General features: G+C 55.7%; 1 protein-coding gene across 2 annotated transcripts; it reads right to left on the bottom strand.

Annotated features, from left to right (window-relative positions):
* Window positions 1–410: 410 nt before the first annotated feature.
* Window positions 411–10,011, bottom strand: AP5B1 (adaptor related protein complex 5 subunit beta 1). 2 transcript variants are annotated; one of them, XM_004437620.3, is made up of 3 exons: window positions 9,401–9,932; window positions 6,784–9,294; window positions 411–3,930 (listed from the first exon to the last, which is right to left on the bottom strand). In XM_004437620.3, exons 1-2 carry the CDS (start codon window positions 9,548–9,550, stop codon window positions 6,802–6,804), a joined length of 2,643 nt encoding a protein of 880 aa, XP_004437677.1. In that variant the 5' UTR covers window positions 9,551–9,932; the 3' UTR covers window positions 411–3,930; window positions 6,784–6,801. The 2 variants fall into 2 exon arrangements, with proteins under 2 accessions (XP_004437677.1, XP_087278756.1); XM_087422630.1 differs by lacking the exon at window positions 411–3,930 and adding an exon at window positions 9,957–10,011 and having other exon boundaries at window positions 6,678–9,294; window positions 9,401–9,554.
* Between the last annotated feature and the right edge of the window lie 252 nt (window positions 10,012–10,263).

Below are 10,263 nucleotides of genomic sequence, written 5' to 3'. Positions count from 1 at the left end.
CTCAACTCTCTATCATAATATTTTATAATTATGTGTATTTTGTTATATTTCTCTATGAGCTGTGTATTCTTTGATCTTTAATTTATCAAATAATTTTGTATTTAGGAAGGCTTGTATTTTTGTTCTAGTGTTTACCTTTGTACATATACCTTAAAAAAAAACACTCTCAGTTTCAAAACTCTGTCTGGCTTACCCCCCCCCCTTTTTTCTGGTGAAGAAGATTGGCCCTGAGCTAACATCTATTGCCAATCTTCCTCTTTTTGCTTGAGGAAGATTGGCCCTGAGCTAACATCTGTGCCAATCTTTCTCTATTTTTGTATGTGGGATGCTGCCACAGCACGGCTTGATGAGCGGGGTGTGGGTCTACGCCCAGGATCCAAACCCGCGAACCCTGGACCTCCAAAGCGGAGTGCATGAACTGAACCACTACACCACCAGGCTGGCCCCTGGCTTATTCCTTTTTATTGGTACCTTTAACTCCTACCTGTTGCCTCTTGTATCAGTGAGGGTCCAATCAGGAGAGAAACCACATAGTAACTTGAACAGAAGTTTAATACAAAGAATTATTAACTATAACAGGGGACTGAAGTTACAAGGCATTGGCCAGTAAGAGGCAGAAGAACTCCAAAGAATATAGGAAAAGCAGATGTAAGGAGCAGCCCCATCCCTAGGGCTGAGATAGAGCACCCGAGGAAGAGTACCCCCTTCCCACCCGCAGGTCCGAGATCCAGACTTGGTTGGACAGAGCGTGCCTGTGGCTCCCAGAGTGGTAGAGAAGTCACTGTGGTGCTGTGCCACTGGAACATGCTGGAAAACCATCCTCTAGGGTGCCAGGGAAAGCTGTTCATGGGGAGGTGTCTCATTGGAGATACTCTGCTGCAAACCTGGCCAAGGGCAGGTGCTACGGGAAGCTGCTGACGGCTGGGTGCTGCTGGCCCCCGCTGGCTGCCACGCACTGCAGGAGCCTGGTGCTGGAGAAGCCGTGCGCGCTGTAGTGGCTTGATGCTGGAGGAACCTTGGGTACTAGAGAAGCTTCAGGAGATTGTCTAGTGAGCACATCAGAAGGAGGAAGGAAAGCTTCTTCCTTCTGCAATGGCTCCTCTGCGCCCTCTACCGACAGAGCTTACCAATAAGCCAGCTGGCAAAGAAAGATATTTAAAGGGTCCAGATCCATTTTTACAGAGTAGGCAATGAAGAGTGAATTTGAAACTGAGAGGCACCTATCAGTGAAATTATGCTATGTTCCTCTTTTTCTCTCCCTTCTTATCTTATGCTTTGAGTTCCATTATTTTTACTTTGTCACAATGTATAACATTGTTACTTAGTTATTTACCCTCATGCCCACCTTTGTTCTAGCCTTAGATCTTATATATATGTATCTGTCATCTCTTGGTTGGGTGAAGTGCATTCTCTACCAGATTGGCTCACAGGTGCAGAATTCCATAAGTACTTGTTGAAAAGCAGAATACTCTTTCCTATAGCCTTGATACTTGAAGGACAACTCATTTGAATATAAAATCTTTGGTTCAGGGCCGGCCCCGTGGCTTCGCGGTTAAGTGCATGTGCTCCGCTACTGGCGGCCCAGGTTCAGATCCTGGGCGCGCACCGACGCACTGCTTCTCCGGCCATGCTGAGGCCGCGTCCCACATACAGCAACTAGAGGGATGTGCAACTATGACATACAACTATCTACTGGGGCTTTGGTGAAAAAAAGGATTGGCAATAGATGTTGGCTCAGAGCCAGTCTTCTTCAGCAAAAAGAGGAGGATTAGCATGGATGTTAGCTCAGGGCTGATCTTCCTCACAAAAAAAAAATCTTTGGTTCACACTTTAAAAAGTGGAATGTTTAAAAAATGCTGCTCCATTGTTGTCTTGCTTTGTATGTTCATTCTTTAAAGTTAGATGCCATCTTAATTCTTTTGCCTTTGTAAGTCATTTGATCCTTCTGCCTGGAGATCTTGAGGATTTTTTCAAAAAAAATCTTTGAAATCTAAAGTTTTATAAGGATATGTCTCAAAGTTGATTGTTCTGGGTTAATTTTCCAAGGATCCCAGTGGGCCCTTTCAGTGTGCAGATTTCTGGACAGTTTTCTTAGATTATAGGATTAAATATCAGTTCTGGTTCATTGTTTAGGTTTTTTTCAGGACTCCAGTAATACAAATGTGATTCCTTCTTTGACTATCGTGTTTCCATCACTTTCTTCCGACCCCTTCTGCTTCTTCATCTCATTTTCACTTCCTTGATTGATATTCTTCCTTCGATGCCCCTTGTTAAATTTTTATTGGAGTCTGTTCTCCCTTGGGCATCTTGTAATTTAATCTTTATTTCTAGATAATTTTGTCTGCTTCTTCCGTTTCTTTCCTGAGTTCAATCAAGTCTCTTTTCATTTATTCCTGGTTTTATCTATTTCTGTTCTTTGTTTTGAAATTTCTCACCCAAAGTGGCCTGAGTATATTTAGCTCTGTTTAGAGTGTTGCGTCACAGCTTTCTCGTGCTGAGTGGCTGTTTCTTCAGGGGTGTGTGTGAATTTTACTTGGTTGATATCTGATGAAATTCATTTTCTGATATTTGCAATCACTCTGGATGAAGCTGTGAATCTTCTTCTTGTTCATTTTTGTGGTGGTGGATGTTTCATAAGATCCCTGGTTTAAGGTTCTCTCTTCTGTCAACGTTGTAAAGTCCAGATACTTTCATGGATTTGTAGGTTGGTTGGTTGGTTGGTTTTGAGAGTGGGGAGGAGTTGTGGGTCCTCTGATTTTGTTCTCTTTGACTTACAGAACCACAGAATTTCTCCATTTGCTTCCCCTTTCACACTCAAATACCAAAGGGCACTTCTCCCTTCCTTTTTGCGCCCCCAGAATATGTGTTTCAAAGGCTGCCCCTTCAAATCTCACATATACTTTAAAATCCCTTCCCCGTAGTCCAAGCTCTAACCTGCCCCAGACACTTTTCACCATTTTCAGACTTAGGGTGGACTTAGTCTTTCTGGTACAGTCTTAGATCAAGCAGGGGCACCATTACTAATTCCCCTCTTCCCTTTTCCCCACGGTTTTTCTCAGCCGGTCTTGGCTTGCCCAGAGCCCACGCAGCATGGAGCTGGGACCAGGAGTATGGCTCTCATTTGTTGTTTGTTTTTTCTGACAGTTATTTATTTATTTACTTATTTTGGTGAGGAAGATTAGCCCTGAGCTAACATCTGTTGCCAATCCTCCTCTTTTCGCCGAGGAATATTGGCCCTGGGATAAAATCCATGCCCATCTTCCTCCACTTTATATGTGGGACGCCTGCCACAGCATGGCTTGATAAGCGGTGCATAGGTCTGCGCCTGGGATCCGAACCTGCGAATCCCGGGCTGCTGAAGCAGTGTGCAAACTTGATCACTACACCACCGGGCCGGCACTTACAGTTCTTTTTAAGTTTGAGCATTCTCTGTCTTCAAGTTATACTGAGGGCTTGGTTTTGTGCAATTTAATCTTTCTCCTCTTCATTCCACATTGTTTTTCAATGGGGACCTGCACTGCCATCATTGTCGTCAGCTACCTGGAAGTGTCTCACAAAACATTTGCTTCCCATCCCTCCAGCTTAGGGCTTTGCTGGCTTAGAGTCCTTGGTTCCCAAGAGAGAGTGTTTCCACGAATGGACACAGCAGTGGTTCTTTTGAACTGGAAGCGAAGAGTGCCACTTTGTCATATTGTCCTCTTCGTGCCTCGGAACCAACAGCTCTGAAAGGTGATTCATCCTGATTATCAAGGAAGAGATTGTTGCTGCCACACATGGGAGACAGGGAGGAGTATCGTACCCAGGAGATTCCCCGGGACACTGAGGACTGGCAGGTCTGGTGATAATGTTTATGAGAGTAGAGACTCAATACAGGCAGAATTTCCAAGGACTCAGGCTCTACTGGAAGGTCATCTCACTAGGTAAAGATCCCTGAGGGCAAAAGGAACATAGAATGGGTCGTGGAAAAAGTAAGTTATAAAACCGCTCTAGGGTTGACAGATAAAATTCAGGATGCCCGGTTTTATCTGAATTTCAGAGAAGCAACTGATTTTTTTTAGTTTAAGTATGTCCTAACATATGGAGCATACTTATACTAAAAAATTACTTGTTATTTCTCTGAAGGTCAAATTTAACAAGGCATCCTGTACAATATTTTTATTTGCTAAAGCTGGAAGCCCTAATTATGGCCTTGTAACTCATTGCACAATACTTTCTTCCTTGCAAGTAAGATACAGATTAACCAATATCCTTCCCCATGTCTTTCCTTTTGTTTCATACAAAGTGTTATTGATGATTAACTTCATAATCCAGTGCATTTGGTATGGTATATCAAGGTGAGATTATGGCTAAACTATGCAGCATATCATATCAACGTGTGCTTCCACAACTGCCATGGGGAAGGGAGGGCTGGAAGGCTGTGTGCCGGCAATGAAATGTTTTGCCTCAGAACCGACACTCTTCACATCTCATGAGCCACAGCTGGTCTATGGCCAGGCCTAGCCTCGAGGAGGTGGGAAGGGTGTGAGCGTGCCTGGAAGCGGAGAGCCAGCGATTGGTGAACGCTGGTACCGTCCACACAGGTGGACAGACGCTGGTGGGCTTGGGTCTCCCCTGCGGGGAGACGTTTGGTTGTGTGAGGGGTAGTTATGTGGGACCACGTTGTTGAGGCTATGATCTTTGAGTTAAGTATGAGCAGAGGTACATGGATACCGAGTATGCAGAGCTGGACTGTGGTGTCCATTCCTACCCCCTAGCGTGCCTCCCCAGGCAGACCAAAAGGATGCAAAGCTAAAACTTGAATACTCTGACATCACTTAGTCAAATGAAGCACATGCAAGCCCTATGATTCAGCAGTTCTGCTCCTGGTATGTATCCCAGGGAACTTGTCACACAGGTCCATAAGGACATATGAGACTGTCCACAGTGGCAAACTTGTGGTGGTGGGGAGTTGGAGGTCATCTGGTGCCCAGCACTGGGGGAATGGGTGGATAAAATGGGATGGTTGCGTGGATGGGCAACAGATGGATAAAAGGATGGCTGGTGGGTCCTTACGTGGGCCAATTATCTCACTCTTAGGTGAAGAATTGACACCGCCTTCTGCATGTGAGGTCAAAAAGGAAATGAGTACATTTTCTAGACTCTCCTGCCACTAGAGGTCTGCGTGGGTGGATTACACTCATTAGATGCCCTCTGAACACCATGGACGGAGACAAGGCCATTAGCCAGCTGTGGAAGGTTCAGTTTTTCCGCAGCAGCATCAGCTCTCTGGCTCTGTAGGTGCCAAGAGGCAGTGGTGGCAGCCCCACCCCATGTGCCAGGGTCCAGGCCCAGCTTCTGGGTGCTGAGAGGAGCTGGACTGCAGGCGGGGCGGCGTGTTCTGGAACTCAGCAGTTCCAGTGGTGGCCTCCTGGAGGCTCACTTCTCCAGCCTTCCAAGCGACTTTGTAAGTATCTGATTGTGTCTTAAATCCCTTTCTGCTGCGAAGAGCTAGAGATTTGTTTCCAGGAACTGAACCCTTCCTGATTTGCAATGGCTTGCTTAGGTCACATAGCAGGTTATTGCCGGAGCCCGAGCTTGGGACAAACCTCCTGAACTGACCTGTAACAGCCTCACTTGTCCTAGGCCCTCCTTTCCTTTCCTAGCCCACCCCAGTCAGGAGGGGCACGACTGGCCCACCGGAACCTGTGGGCTGGGAGCCCAAGAGGCAGTAACCGCAGAAGAGGCTCTTTCCCCAGAACGGTAGGGCCCAAGCCTCCAGTCATTCTCCACCCAAGACTGCTGACAGCTGCTCCTGCAGCTCCTGGGGGCGTGCCCAGGGCAGAGAGGGTTGGGGACTCTGTGTCCCTGTGGCCTGTCAGAGCAGAGCTCGGTGTGGTAGTGGAAACCTGCTCCAGGGTGACAAAACATGACTGCCAACCAGCTGAGTGACCGCAGGAAAATCACTCAACACCTCTGGCCTACAGATTTCCTCATCGATGGGGCCCTGCAGAGCTGCTGCAAGGATCAGATGAGGCAACGTATATGGAAAACACCGGCTCGGTGCCTGGCAGCACAGTTGGCCTCAATACACTGGAACCCTAAGCAACTTACACATTTGGAGAAAGAACTAGGGGAACTAGTTCTTCTCACCTGGGAAGATTCCTAGGTCCACAGGTTAGGCTTCCTAGGGGCTGGGGTGAGGAAGAGCCAGCTCAGTTTTAGCCCAGATCACGTGGCCCTCTCTCAGCCCTGACACCGTACTAGCTGGCCCTTCCTAGAGCAGCTCCAATCAACACAGCCCGGGAGCCTCCCTCTCCAGGGACCCACTCACTGATTCTGGCCATCAGTCCCCTGTCCCATTTGGCCTGACATCCCCAGGGCAGAGACCCTACAAACCTCAGGAGTTGAAAAGTGCTGGCCCACAGGTCAGGAGGCCCAAGTGCAGCTCCAGCCTTGTTCCTAAATTGCTGTGTGGCTTCAGGCAAGGCCAGACCCTCTCTGGGAAGCAGAGATGAGGATGTTTTTTCTTCTGCCTCCTGGGCAGGGACTCTGGAGAATTAGCACATTTGGGCAGGAAAGAACTTCAGACACCCGCAGTCTGGGGGTTCCTAGTCTGGAAGCTTTCTTGGAGCCTCTGACCCCCACCCCAGTGATTCTGCCCCCAACCAGGGCCCCAAAACACACAAACTAGTGAGATGTGTTGGTGAATGTAGATTTTTTGAGAGAGGAGCCACAGGATCATGTTCTGGTCCTCAGCGACCCCTATTCAACAAGACCCTACAAGGGCCGCGGTACTGCTCCCACCTGGCTTGGCCCCGGGGCTCAGGCAGCAGCTGACAGCCCACGGAAGTAGTCCCCTGCCAGGGGCAGAACAGCCCAGTCGTCGGTCCGCAGGGCCACGGGCACTCCGTCCCCCTGGGCTGCCTCCAGCCGCAGCAGCAGCCTCGAGTCTGGGGGCAGGCGGATGGCTATGTGGTAGCTTGTGGGGGGCTGGGCGGCCACCACGAAGGGCTCCAGGTGGCGGGACACTAAGGCCTCCAGCCCCTGAGGCCCAAGAGGACACCACAGGCGACTCTCGGTGCCCTCTGGCAGGCAGGAGTCCCAGAGCTCCTCAAAGAAGCTCAGCCCTGCCCCCTCGGGGGGCTGGGGGAAAGGCAGAAAGAGGTCAGCGAAGTTCACAGGCAGCGGTGGCAGGTGGGCGTGGCAGGTGAGGCCAGCCGGTGTGGTGTACAGGGCACGCACATCCAGCTGCGTGGGGGCCGGCCGTCGGGGCTGCAGGGGCAGGAGCAAAGGGTTGGCGGGGCGGCCGGGGCACAGGCAGGGCACGTGCACAGCCCCCAGGGGTGCGTAGAGCTGTCCCTCCACGCGGAAGCGCAGCTCCAGAGAGTACACGGGCTCCAGCACCTCCACCTGGAGCTGCAGCACTGGGCCGGGGCCCTCGGCTCTGCGGGGCCCCACGCTCAGCCGAATCGGGGCCGGGGCCTCCTGCACCATCAGCGCTGCGGCAAAGCCCTGGTTCTCGGCCACCAAGGAAGAGGCCAGTGCAGGTGCAGCAAGTGAGGGGCCCAGGGCCACCCCCAGCTTTGGCGCTGCCAGGTGGGCCAGGAGGATGTAGTAGAGGCGGGCGTGGTCCCGCCCATCAGGGTCCTCCAGCTGCCTGGCCAGCGCCTGCAGCAAGTCCGCCAGGCCTCCCCTGACACCCGCCCGCAGCAGGGCCCGGCAGACCTGCAGCAGGGCCTGCTGGAGGCCCCAGTCTGTGCAGTGGGCGGCTGCAGCCTGCAGGAAGCGGAGGGTGCCACTCTGGGCATCCCGATCTGCCACCTTTGCCAGCATCTGCAGGTGCCAGCGAAGGGCCTCATCCTTGCCTGGCCTGGAGACCACCTCCTGCCGCAACGCCACCCTCAGGGGCTCCCCCAGCTCAGGGCCCACCCGATCCAAGAGGTCCACAAAATGGGGAGCCAGCACAGGCCGGTCTCGGTACAGCTGGACCAGTCCGTGAGTCAAGGATGTCATCACCATAGGTTGCCTGGCCAGGCAGTGAGCAACCAGATACGAGGCCTGGAAGCAAAGAGTGGCCAAGGCCCGGGGGCCCCCGTCCAGGGCTGCCCTCTGCCGCAGGCCGGCCAGCAGTTCCCCTAAGTAGCGCTGGGGGCTCTGACCCTGGCCTTTCTCGTCCTTTTCTTCGTCTTCAGCACAGAGCAAGCACAGCAGATGCAGACGGGCCAGGAGAGCCATGGGGTCGTGCAGGAGACTGGGCAGGAGGCCCCGGCACAGCTGGGGCCGCAGCAGCAGCGGGGCAGCCTCCTCACCCGTGGCGCCCAGTGGGCAATTCTCAGGGAAGCTCAGGAGGCAGTGCAGGTAGAAGAGATGGGTAGGCGGGGGCAGGGCCGGGTGCTGGGCCGCCAAAGTGAGACGGCGGAGCAGCAAGTCCTCATCCTGGGCCGTGAACAGTGCCTCCCCAAAGGCCGCCTTGAGTGCCAGCACAGCGTGCAGCAGCGTCAGCTGTGCTGTGCCCAGCAGCCGGACCAACTGCGTCTTGAAGAGCACTGGCAACTGTCCCCGAAGACCCCGCAGGGCCCAGCCCAGCAGCCAGAGAAGCTGGGCCTGGGCCACGGGAGTGAGCAGGTAGGAGGTGTCCAGAAGCTGGGCCACCGCAGCTCGCAGCTCCCGGGCCTCCTCAGGACTGGGCTCTAGTGCTGCGAGGCCACACTCCCCTTCCTCAGCTGCCAGCCAGCTGGGTGCCTGGGGCTGAAGGTGGGCATCGCCGTCTTCGGCTAGTGTCCAGTTCCAGGGACTGGCTCCAGCAGGAGAGACCCCGGCCACGAGCAGGCCCTGCAGGCCAGCGCCGGCCCTGGCCTGTGTCACCAACGTGTTGCGCAGAGCAAGCGCCAGCAGCAGGCTGAGTGGCTGGACCGGGCCCACCGGGCCCTCCTGGCCCAGCAGGCCCCGCAGCAGCCCCAGGCAGCCCCCCAGCAGCCCGGGCTTGCAGCTCTCCAGCTCCCGCAGGCACTCGCACGCTGTGGCCTGCAGGGGGCGCTGCTCCGAGGCGGGGCCAAAGCCTCGCCCCAGATCTCGGCCGGAGGCCAAGCCAAGCAGTAAGGGCAGGAGCCGGCAAGAGGCCGCCGAGGTGGGGCCCAGCGCACCTCCTGCTGCCAGGGCTGTGGTGGCCGCCAGCAGCAGGGGCTGCCGCAGAGCTGAGGGCCGCGGGGGTAAAAGCACCAGGGTGTCCAACAGGGAGCTGGCGGCTGCCTCGGCCGCAGGGGCGTCCGGCCACAGCTGGGCTGGGTACTCCAAGCTCAGGACCAGCAAGGAAACCTGGGGTGGGGTGGGGACTTGGATGAGAACCACGAAGATGAGGTTCAGGGCGCAGTGGGCTGAGGTCACCATATGGGCCAGGACAAGGGGCGCGTACAGGGCCTACCTTGGTCTGTTCGCTGAGTTTCTCACTCCTCAGGTCGCTCAGCAGGTCACGACCCAGATCCTCACCCTCGGGACCTGCCATGAAGGCGGACGGGCTGGCCCGGAAGGCGCCCAGGCGCTGGGCCCAGGCTTCCCGGCTCAGGCGCCCCATGGTCCTGCAGGGAGGAGCGAGGGAGGGTCGGGCCGGCGGCCGGGGGACGCGCGGGGTCCCGAGGCCGCCAGAGGGCGCTCGAGCCCCTGCGCCAACCCCCAAGGAGCCAGCGTCACCCCAGGGCTGCCCCGCAGATCCCAGCCGTCCTCGGCCACGCGCAGACGCCACCGGGGACCCTGCGTCCGGGTCTCCAGCTGAAACCGAGAGGTCTCGGGGGTGACGCCGGGGCGGGCCGCCAGGGTCCCCGCGGGGCAGGAGCGCGGGCGAGCAGGGGCGGGGTGCCGGGCGGGCCGCGGGCGCGCGATGCGTGCCGAGAGCTCATTAGGCCGCCCGCCCGCGGCCGGCACCGAAACCCCAGCGCCGCCCCGTCCCCCGGCGCCCGCGGTAACGGGCCAGCAGCTCTCACCCCGCCTGACTCAGCCGCCGCGGGCGCTCGGTCCGGCCGGCTCCTTCCGGGCGGGCGGCGCGGGGCGGGGCGGGGCGGGGCGCGCGGCGCGTGGGCGGCCGAGACGGGGCGGGGCCGTAACGGGGCCGCCGCCTCCCCCTCCGCCCGGCCGGCAGGTGCCGACTCGCAGGTTTCGCTGGGGCTGAGTAACTGTCCCGCTGCGCGCAGGCCCCCCTTCCCCGAAACCGCCGCAGGCCCGGGCAGGGGCGGTGGAGTGGGGTGGGCCCTGGCTCCCGGATGCCGGGGTACCCCCGCGCGGGGCTGCGAT

This window comes from Ceratotherium simum, chromosome 34, assembly GCF_057802395.1.
Source record: "Ceratotherium simum simum isolate JZ-2026a chromosome 34, ASM5780239v1, whole genome shotgun sequence".
NCBI classification, from domain to species: domain Eukaryota; kingdom Metazoa; phylum Chordata; class Mammalia; order Perissodactyla; family Rhinocerotidae; genus Ceratotherium; species Ceratotherium simum.
This window is presented reverse-complemented; position numbering and strand designations above follow the sequence as displayed.